The sequence below is a fragment of the Arachis hypogaea genome, chromosome 5 (assembly GCF_003086295.3).
Source record: "Arachis hypogaea cultivar Tifrunner chromosome 5, arahy.Tifrunner.gnm2.J5K5, whole genome shotgun sequence".
In the NCBI taxonomy this organism is placed as follows: Eukaryota; Viridiplantae; Streptophyta; class Magnoliopsida; order Fabales; family Fabaceae; genus Arachis; species Arachis hypogaea.
In genome coordinates, this window is record NC_092040.1 from 108,500,545 (window position 1) to 108,515,574 (window position 15,030).

At 34.9% G+C, this 15,030-nt stretch overlaps 1 protein-coding gene across 1 annotated transcript; it reads right to left on the reverse strand.

The window, feature by feature from the left end:
- Window positions 1–2,506: 2,506 nt before the first annotated feature.
- On the reverse strand, window positions 2,507–14,765 carry LOC112802626 (probable ethanolamine kinase). Its single transcript, XM_025845910.3, has 11 exons — window positions 14,398–14,765; window positions 13,926–14,017; window positions 13,618–13,724; window positions 12,463–12,568; window positions 11,308–11,430; window positions 11,054–11,145; window positions 9,632–9,716; window positions 4,579–4,684; window positions 4,436–4,502; window positions 3,123–3,215; window positions 2,507–3,041 (listed from the first exon to the last, which is right to left on the reverse strand). Exons 1-11 carry the CDS (start codon window positions 14,532–14,534, stop codon window positions 2,913–2,915), a joined length of 1,137 nt encoding a protein of 378 aa, XP_025701695.1. The 5' UTR covers window positions 14,535–14,765; the 3' UTR covers window positions 2,507–2,912.
- Between the last annotated feature and the right edge of the window lie 265 nt (window positions 14,766–15,030).

Below are 15,030 nucleotides of genomic sequence, written 5' to 3' on the forward strand. Positions count from 1 at the left end.
GTGAGGAAAGGGTGAGTGGAAGTGGAGCCAGAGACGGGTCTGGGGAGAAATGGATCCTCTCATTTTTTTTAACAATTGAGGGAGTAAAGTGTGATTTTTCACCATTAATTTTATAAGTGGAACCAAGAATAAATATGAGAGAGAGAGAGAGCGCAATGAAGGATTAGAGATCACACTTTACACTCAATTTTTTTTAACAATTGAGAGGATTGATAAATCCATATTTTATGATAAATTTTGGATTCATTTGAGTGGATTTCATCATATAAACCCACATTTATTCATCCAAATAGCATACTTTTGTGTTCTCTCCCTAAGTTGAGCTTAATTATGAAAACATGCTATTTTGTACTTAATTTAATTAATTGTATCCTACTTTCATCCCATTCGATGCCTTAATGGTTTTGATGAGTGATTTCAGGTATAATAGGTAGGAGTGCCTTGATGAGAGTGGAAGAGAAGCATGCAATAGGGAGAAAACATGGAGAAATCAAAGGAGAAGCACACAACCATGTTGCGTATGCAAAAGAGAAAAATTCAGCACGTGCACGTATCAGCGCACGTGACTCACTTAAAGAAAAACGCTGAAGAGATTTCTGGGCCTCCAGAGCCCAGTTTTGGACTTTCTGAAACTAATTGAGTGCTATATCAAAGGGGCATCATTCCATGTCAAGGGGGGAGCAATTAGGATAGATTAGAAACATGTTTTAGGTCATATTCTAGAGAGAGAAGCTCCCCTTCTCTCTAGAATTATAGTAGAGTAGGGTAGATCTCTCTTAGATTTAGGTTTAATTCTTGTTTTCATTTAGTTTTTCTTACCATTTATTGTTATTGCACCTTTGTTCTTTACTTCTATTTGTTATTTTCCTTCTTTTGTTCCTTTATGTTTATGACATTTTGTTACTTTTAATTTCAATTAATGCAATTCATGTTTTATGTTTCTTATTGTTTAATTTAGTTGTTATTATTGTTTTCATCCATATGATAGTTGTAGAATTTATTATTCCTTGTTATTTTACCATACTTTTTTTTTATGCCTTCCAAGTGTTTGATAAAATGTTTGGTTGGATTTTTGCCTATTTTTTCACACTCTTGGTTGAAAAATTGGGTAATTAGGTAAACTTGAGTGGTGGATGTCCATTCTACATTGTGTGAGGATTGTTAGTTGATTTGATTTCCACTAACTCTAAACCTTCCATTAATAGAGTTGGCTAAGACTTGTGGATTGAGATCATTTATGCCATTTTGACTAACCCTCGATGTTAGGATTGACTAATTGGAATTAATTCTACACAATTACCATGTTTGTGGTCCATAACCAGGATAGGAATCCTTAATTCTCCAATTCTTGCCAAGAGCCCTTTTTCCATTTAATTTATATTTTCATTGCTTTTACTTGCTTTTCATTTAATTACTTGCCTCTTGCAATCAAAACCCCCAAATCCCCCATAGCCAATAATTGAGCATTTCATTGCAACCCCTAAGGAAGACGATCCGGGGCTTAAAAACTCCCGATTATTTTGTATTGATTGTAACACCTTTGAATTAAAATTTGATTGAGAGTTATTTGTTGGTTTAGATTATACTTGTAACGAAGGAATTCTATTAAGAAATTCTAGATCAACACTAATTCTCAATATCAATGATCCATTCCCGGGAGTGGTGGTACAAAGTTAGGTTTTTTACTTTTATCAAAGTAAAAGTGTAAAACTGAAGAGAACTTTTCAAAACACTATTGGGCCGTGTCCGGCTGGTTTTTTTTATATCTTTGGACAGGATACGTTTGAATACGGAAGACACGTGCATACTGATACGGTAACTAAACAAAATGTCCGTTTTTTAAAAAAATTAAAACTAATTTTTATATACTTTTTCTAGTATTATTATTATTAGAGAGATATTATATGACCAACAAAATTTATTACTCCTAACGGTAAGAAAAGTGATTTTTGTCATATTCCTCTTAATTAAGGATAATGTGAAAAGAGTAAAATATTTTTTTAAGTAATGTTGTAGAAAGACTAAAGTATAATTTTTTGTCTTTGATATTTATAATTTTTTTAAAATATCCTTGATATTTAATTTGATTCAATTTTGTCTTTAATATTTTTATTCATTTAATTTTATTCTAACATTTGAAATAAAGTTAATATTTAAAAATAATTTTGATACAAATCGAAATATTAAAAATCAAATTAAATATTAAGAATATATTTTTTTTTAAATCACAAATGTTTAGACAAAAAACACTCTACCCAAGTCTAAAAAGGATATTGAATATTTTGACAAAAATAGCTTCATAAGATTAATTTAAAAAAAAAAACTAAAATATACTTATCAATTAAAAACCCGCTCGTGTTTGTTGTACTTACTAACAGAGAAATGGCTGATAAGTTAAATATCTGATGTAGTTATAAATCAATTATTTATGAATCAATCATGAAACAGTTACAAATTAATTTGAATCAATTATGTATTGAATTAGTTATGAACAAATTATTGCATATCCTTCGAATATTAATCTTTCTGCCCGAGCTATATATATCACAACTGAGAATATCAGTAGTTCTTTCTACTGCTGTTAAATGTTATTTCTTACAACAAACAATAAGGACTGCACTAACAGCCAAAAAAATGTGTTAATGTCACTGTAGAAGACTAAAGGAGAAAGAATAACATACAGAAAGCAAGAGTAACAGGACTACATGAAAAGCAAAGAGCCTCTAAAGCTCAAACTAGACGCACAAAATTGCCATTATTCTCATCAGCAGCTACACAAGATATTTTACAAAAATAATGAACTACATGGCTCTGGACTCTGGAGCCTCATCGTACAACAAATTTGACCGAAAAAGTAAAGAAAAAGCAAAAAAGAAAAGAGGGGGGTACATTTGTGGCTGATTAAGCATATTCTATTTATTCTTGCCACCAGAAATATAGGATCGCGCCATCGACATAAAACTTTCTTTCCGCCTTTTGTATTCATTGTATCGAAGAAAAAAGTAACCAAGATAATCAAAATCGATCGGCGACATCCTTGCCTGAGAAATATCGAACGAAACAATTATAGACATGGAAGTCATTACTGCGAAAATGTAACATATTAGGAGGCAATACACTACCTGAATTATCCCCCACAAAGACCAGAAAAGGTGCGAAGCCAATGCATATGTATTTGCCTCAACATAAAATGTTTCAAGATCTTTCTCAGAAACCTGTATTTACAAGTATAAAATGATTTATTAAAAACAAATATAGGAAAAGAAGAGTATAAAATTAGCTAGAGGACACATGAGATAGCAAAATACATTAATGCGCATAGCTAAAATGCATCATATGTAAGTTTACATTTTTATCTGCATGCAAATAATTGAATCTTGTTGCATACAACGAGGTTACTGTGTAGTTTAACCTGGAGATCCCAGGCTAATATCTCAAAACACTGCCCGTCTGATGATAGCAGTAAAGATTAACCATAAAACATATATATTAGAAAACAAAAGGGTTAGGTTAGAAATTAGAAGTGACTACATTATAGGGAAATCTAATAAAATGTATTGGGTAAAAATGTAATCACCACTACTAATCAAATCAATATGATGGCAACGGAGATTAATCAATGATAGGCAAGTGAATTTATCCAAGTGTGCCATAGGTAGGAAGAATGGGTCAATTTCATACTTCTCCCATCACGCCTGAAGTTTTATATTCTTGTGTGTCCTTTGTTTATATGACTACTGAGAAACTGAGAATAGTAGTTATGGGAGAGGACGTCTTGAAACAGAAGAAAATCAGCTTTAATGTAAATGTTTTTTTTGTTCCCAAGCACGCAACACAAGAACAGAATCTCAAGTTAAGAGATTATGAGAGCTTTTGACCAATTATTTTTGTTATTATCTCCAGTGACTGGTACAGGATAGGAAAGTACAAAATTATTCTATATCAGCATAAAACAAAACATCAAATATTGTCAAGAGGCAGATATGTGCAAACATTGACCCTCCAACATATGGAACTTCAAAGGTTCTCTTTTCTTAACAATGTTTGTTTGACTTGTGAAAATATTCCATTTTCACTTTTTAAGTGTTTTCCATTATAAAGCCAGGAGCTTTACCACTGCACTTAATTTCAGTCTTCCACCCCGTAAAAGTATTAATAATAAATAAATAAAAGATAATTTACTTCTATAGGAAGCGGAAACACACAGATCATTACAGAAAAATCTAAGACCCAATAGGCATAGAGTTAAAAAAAATAATTAGGAGATCCTTATAAATGATAAGTATGCCTTAGGTGGTCTTTAACCTAAAAGGCTAAAACAATCCAAACTAAATCCTTAGCTAAATATCTAACTCTGAATAACTGATAGGTGCATTTGATTTTATATAGGATTGATCATCCAAACCACCAAAAAAAAAAAGGCCCTTTTGTGTACCTCATTTGGTCTGTCAGGTTGTATGTAATGCCTGAAGAAATGGTATTGTTGATTCATGTTTGGGTACCTGCATGAGAAAGATGCTCAAGAAGTAGCAACAAAATCATGCCTAAGAAAGGATGCGAAGCAAGCAAAGAACTTACAACTCAAAATCACAATCAAAGCCAGCATATTCTGCAAAGTGGTTTCCAATGTCGAAGCCTCTGTAGTTGTACGAGGCATATTCATAATCAATGATGTAAACTTTATCTGGAGATTTGTCAGAACAAATAATGAAATTTTGAAGACGGAAAACCTTGAATGAATTAATAATGTAAGCATTATCTCTTAACATGTGAAGGTTACAGTAATCCCAATTAGGCATGCTTGTCTCCTTGATACTTCGCTATAAAACTGACACAATATATTCATATCATACATTCCAGTTATCAAATAAACTCACTTACCGAGTAGCTTTCCTTTGGAAGGAAATCCCTGAGTTCTTTCTTTTTGGGATCTTGTGGTATTCAAGATCTCTAAGGGGAAGAGGAGGCTTGTAGTGTAAATTTTACACTACAAGCTATCCAAACCATCCCTCCCCTTCAAAACTCGATACGAATATCACCTAAGAAGCTAGAATGTTGGTAACTTGCTCATTTATCTCTGGGAGGTAATATCATCCTCACTGTTTATCTAAATTTCCCTTATACTTGCTGTACGGATTGAAAAACTCGAGGGATTTCGTTGGTCCAGGATTTCCTTTAGTCAAGGGTTTAGGGATTTTCTTTGGGCAATCACAAATAGATAATGCTTTTCTGTGTTCCTTCTGGTCAGAGTTGTTCAAGCGCAGGAACTAAGCTAAAATAAAGCACCGCGTACCATCCTCAGAATGATGGCCAAGCCGAGAAGGAGAATAGGTACCTCGAGACATTTACAGTGTTTTGCGGTCATAAAACCCAAGCAGTGATCCAAACTTCTCTGCTGGGCAGAATTGTGGTTCACCACCTGCAGTGCATCTACTAAAACAACTCCATCCATGGCCTTATATGGAAGAAACCCTCCCACTCTCCTCTGAAGGGGTGATTTGCATTCTGCAGTAAAGGAAGTTAACCAAATGCTTGCAAAAAGGCATGCAGTCCTAGACAAATTAATACCACGTGAAGAATAAGGCCGACAAGTGTAGGAGGTGCAATATGCAGATAAGTATCGGAGGGATAAAGCTCAGTCCTAAGTTCTATGTCAGGTTTGAGGTTGCTGGGTTTTTTTTTTCCACCATTACAAAGAAACTCTAATAGAATCATTATAGTGAGACCAAACTGCTAGTCAGAGTACAACAACATCAGAGAGTACATACCTAGTACTAAACAAAAGAACTCAACAAATATATTTCTTCAATCCTAACTACATAAAGCATAAAAGATAGCAAAGACAACAACAAATCAATTTTATATCCTCTGATTCAAACAAATCCTCCCAGTCTCCTCCTTTTCCATTCCTTCATACATGGTTCCTAATCCCAACCTTCGGCATAGCCATCAGCTGGTTTAGAAAACCACAAAAACTCATCCAAAATCAAACCACTACCTCTTGTCCATATACCAAACAAACCAATGCATATTAATTTTTCTTTTGCTTATTCTCAGCTCATTCCGGATTCCAAAAATGATAAAACAGCTTACTTTTGGCCGTAGTTGTTAAAGCTCCACCACTCTCATTGTAGTCGGCAATAATCATCATGGGCACTTGATACATTTCAATAACCCACTCAACTCTTCCCACATCTTTTCTTCCTTTATCAAAAACTCCATAAACGAAACAAACAGCACATTCAAAACTCTCCTCCCTTAGGCATCCTTTCAAAGGCAGCCACCTTTCCCCCTTCTCACATAAATCCACAAAAAAAAATACACAAGATTCGACATAGCTAATATGCCCCCCAACACTCCAACAGATTTCACAGCTTCCATTTGCAATCCTTTCCTTCCCCAAATCCCAGCTACTTCCCACTATGACAAGCTCTCCCTAGTTTCAATAATACTTAGTATCATTGGTTTTTTGCTTTCCTAAACTTCTTTATCATAGCAGTCTTTCCCTTCCCCCCTAACCCCTGACATTCCAAGAAGAAATAATCATTTGAAATTTTACTACCAACCCTTCTCTTGTCGGCTCCTCTACTTCTACGTGCCCTATCCCTTGCCTTCTTCAATTTTCTTTGCTCTTCAATTTTCACATTTTGCATCTTCAAAATCTGCATTAGTGTTTCATCTTCATCAATAGCTTCAAAGCCTGATTCTTCTGCTAATTTCCACCCTATAATTATCGATTTATGTTCTTCAAAGTCACTTTCTTCACTCGTTTCTGCCATTGCACTAACGCTGCTTCTTATTTGTAATGCTTCCCTATCGTTGCTATTCTCTTGGAAATCAAACTTCCACTCATTTCCCAATACAACGTGCTCCAACTTCATCAGGAAGCACTCCGCCGTACTCCTCTTCAACCACCACAATGGCTCATCTTCAAGGACTTTTCCATGGCAGCCATCCTATTTGCCTCCACTTTCTCCATTTCGTCCCTCTTCCTTCTTCCTTCCTATGCCAGCGTCATACTGTTTAAAGCTTTCCACTTGAATGTGTTCTTCACGGTTGATCTCTTCTTCATCCGAGAACAGCATCTCTGTTCCAATCCTTTTGTCTGGGAAGCATTCAGGTCCACATATTTCACATCCCACTTCTCTAACCTGAATCGAATAGCATCTTCCATCAATCTTCATCCAAACCTCTCTTTCAATTCTGTTCATCTGACAAGAGTCAATGAGAAGCTTTCCAGAGCTATAGGGTAAATCCCTCTTTGTTAGCTCATCACACTTCACAAATGATCCCCAAACTTTCCCTCTTTTTAAAAATTTTCTTGGAGGCCAGGAATGAAATGGCATCCCAAAGCATTCCAACCAAACATCATAGAAAAAAGAACACAACTCCCTCCTTCATGCTTCCATCCAAATCTCATCTTCATCCATATCAAGAAAGCAAACCACCATTTTATAAGCCCCTGCTTCCCTCACCACAACTATTTCATCCGTCCACACATCCTCTAGCATCTTTGACAAGGTTTCTAGACTCAGTAGTGAAGTTTTTCCTCCTATAAAGCTCCTCTTGAACCATGGGATGTTTTCATCAACTACCTCTCCTTCCACCAATATTGTACCTTGCTCTCTCCTCCTATCATACTCATTTTGTTGAGTTTTATTTTCTATGGTTCCTCTCTTTCTCATCATCATCAATTTTCGTTCCCTCTTTCTTACCCATTTATGGCTTCTTTTTTTCATGCTAACCTAACATTTTTCCTTCCAACCATGTGCTCTCTAGATGATCCCTTTGTTCTTTCCATACTTTGCCTCTATAACCTCCGTTCGGCGCGCTCTCAGGACATTGTCCTTCATCTCCAAAATTGCTTTGATTGCTCTCTTTTTCATCTTGTATCTTACAAAAGCAAACATAAAAATATCCCTTCCTCTGTTTTTGCGATATAGATATACATCCTTGATCTCCCCCTATCCATTTAAATTGTTGAAGAATTTCATTCTTTGATATGTTATGTGGCAAGTTCCCAATAAAAACGGTGTAGGGTTCTTCATCTAATCTTCTAGATTCATCTGTCTTCCATACCCTAGAATCTATAATTCTTTGTTTAGCCCACCCAAGTATTTACCGCCCCCTCACATACTCTCTAGTTTTCTTTCCACCTCACATACTCTCTAACGTTTTTTAGTATTGAGCACGTATTCTCTAGTGATTGTTCTCTCTCTCGGCCCCTTACATTTTCTCTGGTTTTCCAAAGCAACTGCATATTCATCGCATCGCATCGCTTATGCCAGAATGTTGAGGTTGCTGAAAGTATTGGGGGAAGTGGCATATAAGTTGCAACTCCCTCCCCGCGCATGTTATACCCCTTCTTTCATGTATCCCTGTTAAGAAATGCATTGCAGAATGTGTTCCCGTCAAATGTTACCCCAAGATCTTGCAGAAGATTGAGAATTACATTTCTATCCTGCTGAAATTTTGGCAGTGTGGCAGAACACTTTAGGTGAGTTAGAGGTTCCAGTAAAATAGTAGAACATTGCAGAGTTTGAAACTCCTTGGGTGCTGGCAGCTGATATTAAAATCAGTTTCCCTGACTTCCATTTTGAGGACAAGGGAGTAGTTCCTAAGGAGAGTATTAGCTTTAAGGATAATATCTACAAAGAGCTGCCAGTGTATATGCATAAGAGGTTCAGAGGCATTTTGGGAATTAAGCAATATCAGGGAGTGAGAGAACTGAGTGGGTCCCCAAGGCCTAACTAAGTTAGGCAGAAATTGAGAGCATCAGAATGCCACTGAGTGCGCTCAGACTGCATGTATGTTTTCTGTGATGGGAAAGAATGATACAAGTGGGTAGAGAAAAAGAAGAAAGAGGAGGCAGAATTTGGGAATTGGCTTCAGAGAGTAGGGCTGCTAAGTTCCCTGATTCCCTTTGCCCGTTTGCTAATTGTCTTCTATCTTCCCTTCAACTGTGAGCTGAGATCCAGTATCACCAGTAATCATACTCCAATTAATAGTTCCTTTCGAATTTTGACTTTATCTAGGATAGGGGGTTACCTTGATGCTTCCCTTTGGTACTTTGCACATGGTTCGTTTAAGGGAGTTCCTTTAGCCGACATTCAAAGGGATTGGCATACTCTACTACACGGTCTTAACCGTTTTTATATTTTTGTGAGGATATCTAATCCTCATCCTCTTTTGTATAGTATTCTCTATCTTAATAAAATTCAGTTTTCTATCAAGAGTAAGTAAACAAATAAACCCAATAAGTTAATATTGGTGAAAATCGAAGGTCATGTTCCTAAACTTTGGACTAATTTTGTACTAATCAACAAAGCAACATTTTAAGTAAAATTTAAATGCTAGACCTTATTAACAAGCAGTGCTACATCATTACATTTAAATATGCTCCCTAATAAGTAAACTGCATTGACAGTTGGCTCATAAGTGGTGACTTTTCAATACCATGCATGCATTTTAGCAAAATAGATGTCAAAGTGAACTACTTAAGGCACTAACCACGGAATAGTTCATTGCCCCAAAAAGAAAAAAGAGGGGAAGGGGTGGAAACATGCTTTTACTTCTAAAATCATAGGGTGGAAGCACAAACATGCTTATTATAATCAAAGAATATTAATACCTTCTTCAGCATTAACCATTATATTTCCAGAAAGCAAGTCATTGTGAGAAAAGATGACTGGAGAATTGAGACAGTCAGTCAACTCCTGTCGCACAACCCAAAAAAATAAAATAAAATAAAATTCAGTCTAGAATAAATTGTTGACAAAAATAAAATGAGTCGTTAGCTACTGAATTCAAGTTTTTCTAACTTTTTTCATAAATGACGTCATTTTATCATGAACAATGCCTATATGAAATTATTTAAACCCATGCCTTGCTTTATGTTTGCAGTCTAACTTTTATTGATACCTTATTTTCCCAATTAATCCCCTTTAAGACTATGGAGGAAAATTTCTGAGGCTTTCTGTTATGGACTTGGGTATCATGGGAGTGGGTGCCCAAAGTCACACATCAAGTAGCATGAGATGTTTGATGTTGAGAGAGAAGTTCTTACACCCTCAAGGGCTAGCTTTTAAACATGTGGTTCTCCACTTTCCTTAGATAGTTAACAATGGCTACTGTGGATTAAGGTGAATACCAAGTAGTGATAACCAAATACCAAGTGGTTTACCATTTTTTCTAGTACTTAACAATGACATCAAGGCTAGGTTGTTAGCGCCATAGAAAGGGGGCTACCTCTAGGTTGGATTAAGGTGAATACCAAATAGCGATAGAGTGCCGATAGAGTGAAGCCATTGTGGGCGACAGCTTTCCATGGGGGGGTGGTATCATACTATGGGATGCTTCATGTTGTATTTGAGGAGAGAGCTACCTCTTAAAGTGTAGTTCCACACTTTTCTTGAGTACTTATCTCCTCTGCCCCTTTCCATATGCCATTACTGCCAAATACTCTCTATGCTCTGTCCATTCTATTATATCACTATTTGTCTCTATCCCCTTCACTATCTGATGTACACGGCTTATCCCTCTAAACCAATTTTCTCTGTTATGAGTGACTACAAATAGGCCTACATGGCTGCAGGCACACCTCCCCTCTTATTTTTACTTGATGGGTTCATATCAGAGCCAAATCTTGTATCCAGGTTACGAAGATTAGTGTGCAGGTTACACACATTTAATAAATAAAAGGATCAATTAATGTGCCAATTAATCCACTAGAATATATAACATAAAAGGTAAAATGATTAAATACCTTCATTCAATTGGTATAGTAAATACATTGAAAGGAACTGGGTTAGAATATGCTACAAAGTATTTATTATTGCTAAAAATAGATATTCAAGAAGGCCCTTGCTCTCCTAGTTTCCCAATTTCTAAATTCTCAACCTCTTCTCTATTTCTCTAACACCTTTTATAACTCTTTTTCTAACTAACTGAGAACCAGTTTCTAATATCTGAAACTGTTCATGTTGAAAGCTGACTAAATGAAAGATAAATACAAACACAAAACATCAAGATATTTTTGGGAACAAGGTAGCACCTGCAGTTCAACAATTTCATTGTGAACTTCCTTGAATGAAATAGTATCATAAGCCTTTTGCTTTTCGCTATCATCAAACTTTAGAGTGGAAGCTGTAAAACAAACATATGAAAAATGTCTAAATCAACTACTAAGATTAATGCCAAACGAACAAATAGATACACTTTTCCTTGATCGAAATAGATTCTATATTAGAATTATAGTTAGAAAGTCAAAGGAGTTCTATCCAACATAGAGAAGGAAATTTAAGGGACCTTTCTCAAAGAACTTCCAAACATCATTCCATAATTGGGGTTCCCTAGAACCAGGAACTTCCAAATGATGAAATCTTCTCAATGCATTTGCTATTTTAGCAGCCAACTTTGGCTCTCGCATATCTGCCAGAATATAAAAGAATTCATCACTTGGGCATGTTCGGGAGAGTTATCACTTGCATTTTCACATAGAAAATGTTTTGAATGCAATTTGATGAATTTCAGAAATATAGGCAAAAGTGGTATGTATCTTACTTACACAAGACAATATAAAGTTCTTTTAAGGAATGCATTTTAAGCACTATTTGGGAGTTGTAAAATTTTCAAAGAATGAATCTTAAATATCAAACATTATAAATCATAAAGAAATCACTTCCTACCATTATTGAATAATGTTTTCATATATCCAAACATAAGAATGATTTTACACTAATATTAATTAATTATAAAGTAATTAGTTAAGCTTATAATCCATTATTGAAATACTCTTATTTCCATAACTAATCAGTATGAAACACACTCTAGACAGGTCTAGGGTTCACCAAAAGCATTTATTAAGGAACATGTTAAGTATGATCTATGTGAGCTACTAACAGACTCAAAGCTTTACACCGCATGGTACTTCATAAACACATAAGAAAGAAGAAATATTATATATATCATGCTAACATAAAATATTTAGCTTTTAAGTTACAAAATTAGTATTAAGTAATAATTACAACTTTTCAAGGAGCCTTATCAGGTTAAGAGTAAACAACAATATTCTCTGTTAAGGGAAGGCAAGCTCAAACTTTCAGCATTTATTCTAGGCAATAATAGGATCAGGTGCAATATAGTGATTCCAATCATATGGTAAAAACCCAGTGATTGCAATATGGTAAGAGTTAAATTTTTCCAGTAAGGACTTAAGTAGAAGCTATAGTCCCTCACACTATTCCCATAATGAAACATATACAGCCAAGAATGTCACATATATCCTACAACAATGTCTATATAATAAATGCAATACAGGGTAGAGATACACTGTTTAGAGATACTTAGTGTCTAACAGATATTTATTAACACTCCAAAGTGAGTAGTTTGAAAAAACCCACATTTATGACATGTCAGTCCTTCTCCAAACAGGATTTTGAATAGTTTTTATTTTTTGGGTACCTGATGGGCTGAGAGTATGTGCATTTATAAAAGATTGCACCATGCCATTTCCAAAAATTCCAAGCCACTTAGCACCAAATCCTGCAGATGTGATGTATTTGGTAGCCTAAACACCAAATTTCACAAGCATTCACAAAGTAAAACGGCAGTTAATGAGTATATGCAGCGAAGAAATCAATCTAACCACAACGTTTGGCAGACATGTGAACAATTAAGAATCATACTTTTCTTCGATCAAAACTGAAATACTATGTGCACATTCAATAATCTACCAATTAAGGGACAAACTTGTAATACATATCTTAGTCATGTCCAATTTCTGTATCTAAGAATTATGGAAGGACTAGAATAAATGGATTTTGGGCGCATTTCTGCATCAGCCTGTCCCAACAAAATTTGAGTCTTCTAACCAAAGGTAGATGCATACCACCATGTCCCTGTCTTTGGTAGACATGGACATCAACCAAAACAGCCTACTAGTTTACAATCAAAGACATTGGTGTGTCAGATATGTGTGCAACCTCATTGGGTAGGACAAAGCTCACTTTTTTTTTTCTTAATGAGTAGAACAAAGCTCATTGGTTTTCCTTGGGGGAGTTTCTCTTCCAAAAGTAAATAAGCCTCAGAACCATTGCATCTAAAAGGGATTATTCTTCAAGTTGAGATTATTGTTATCGGGAGTTTAAGTCTGCCTATCCCTTGCTAACTTATTTGAAAAATTTGACCTATCAAGCATATTGTGGAATAATGGAATTTCAGGAATAGATAAAAAGCATTGATGTATTAATAGTGAATCAAATTTATAGGCAAACTCTAGGAAACTACAAATAACTTGAACCTTTATATGCAACATCCTCTATCCTAAAAGCTCTGGTTTTATAATAAGATTTTTAACATTAAATCACATAATTCTTTTTTTCCAATGGAAACAGAAATCTAATTATATATTTGTACTCTTAAGAGTTTCAAACTAGTTGGTTGTTGACAATACATGATTGAATATTTATAACAAACTTTTAAACGTTTTCAGTGCATTAGAAAAAGAAAACAAAACATAAAAAATAAAAAAATAATGCACAATGAACCAAAATTTCACTCAATTATGCCATGCAGAACAATTCAGTGACTAAGATAGTAATGGTTATAGTGTCTAACCTGCAACTCCCTGTGACGATCAATAATGTGCTCAGTGTTTGGTCCATACAGTCTGATTGTAATAATGTCATCAACAGAATTTCCGTCCTTAACTCTAACCTTGAGTACTGACAATGCCAAATTACTAGTTAGGTTCTATATCAATAACCAAAATGGTAACAGCGAATAAGATTTAACTAAGCAACCAGACAAAAATCAATCTCAACGTTATTTATATTTATATGATATCTAACAAGTAAGCCTTTGCCATAGAAAGCGATTCATTTAGTGGAAAATCAAATCTAAAGGAATAACGAGAAATTACTTACACAAATTTGTTATGCCTCCAGATATTTTATCAACATCAAAGCAAGAATCATCCAAATTTGACCAATCCTTGAACATATCCTTACACAACTTGCTGCACAAAGCCACAACTCGACGTATCAAAAAATCATATATATAGGCGTAGCATGGATGTAACGAACAGAATTCAAGAAACAGGGAAGTAACCTTCAACTAATAAACAACCCTAACAAACAACGATTTACAAGACCCACACAATACCAAATCAAAAGGAATAGAATCGTTCCCAAAACTCGGGAATTGCAAAAATCTGACTCAGTCAATATCAACTGAAAGTAAGCTCCCCATTCTCATGGAAAAAGCTTCGACTCAAAGCACCATAAAATGAAAGAAAGGAAATCCAACAAGAAACGAAACGAAGCAAACAAGGCAGGTCCAAGAAGCACACGAAAAAAATAAATAAAAAAAAAGAAAAGAAACGTTAGAAATACGAACATGATCAGAGGCTTCATTTGAGAGAAAGAGAGCGAAGGGTCAATGATGAGCTGAGAAGAATGAATCTGCGAGGCATAGTCTTTGCGGGCTTGCTCTGCTACTTCCACGGGATTCCAGATCTTAACCTCGGCACCCATATCAAACCCGAAATGGAAGAAGTAGAAGAAGAAGCAACGAAGATGATGGTGGCGGTGGTGGCTTTAAGAGAACAAAAGAAAGGAAGTTCGGAAGTTTTGAGAGAAGGAAGCGGATGTCGATGATGGCGAGAGTATCGTTTCTTTCTATGGAAACTGTTCCCCTTCTTCGCATTCGAATAGAACGCTGTTTCGTGTGGCGTTGGACGATGAGAGTTGATTCCGCAACGAAATGACTAATATACCACATGTTTACGTAAAAAGTATTTGTTTGATAAATTCATAAACGGTAAAAACTCAAATTCTTCAATCTTCGTAAGAAGTTAATACTTGAAAATAGTTAAATAATAATTAATTAAATTTATTAAATTATTAATTATTTTTAATTATTAAATTTATATAAAAATAATTGTGAATAAATTTTTATTTTTATAAATATATCAATTAGCATATCATAAATATTAGATTTTTTATTTAAATAAATTTAAAAATTATATTA

What these genes read in the sequence shown, in the direction of transcription:
- LOC112802626 (XM_025845910.3), bottom strand. Translation starts at nt 14,534, where the DNA reads ATGGGTGCCGAGGTTAAGATCTGGAATCCCGTGGAAGTAGCAGAGCAA. An exon ending in CAAATGAAGCCTCTGATCAT is followed by an intron (nt 14,018 to 14,397) that starts GTTCGTATTTCT and finishes GGCTTTGTGCAG; the next exon opens with CAAGTTGTGTAAGGATATGT. An exon ending in ATCGTCACAGGGAGTTGCAG is followed by an intron (nt 12,569 to 13,617) that starts GTTAGACACTAT and finishes TTTGGTGTTTAG; the next exon opens with GCTACCAAATACATCACATC.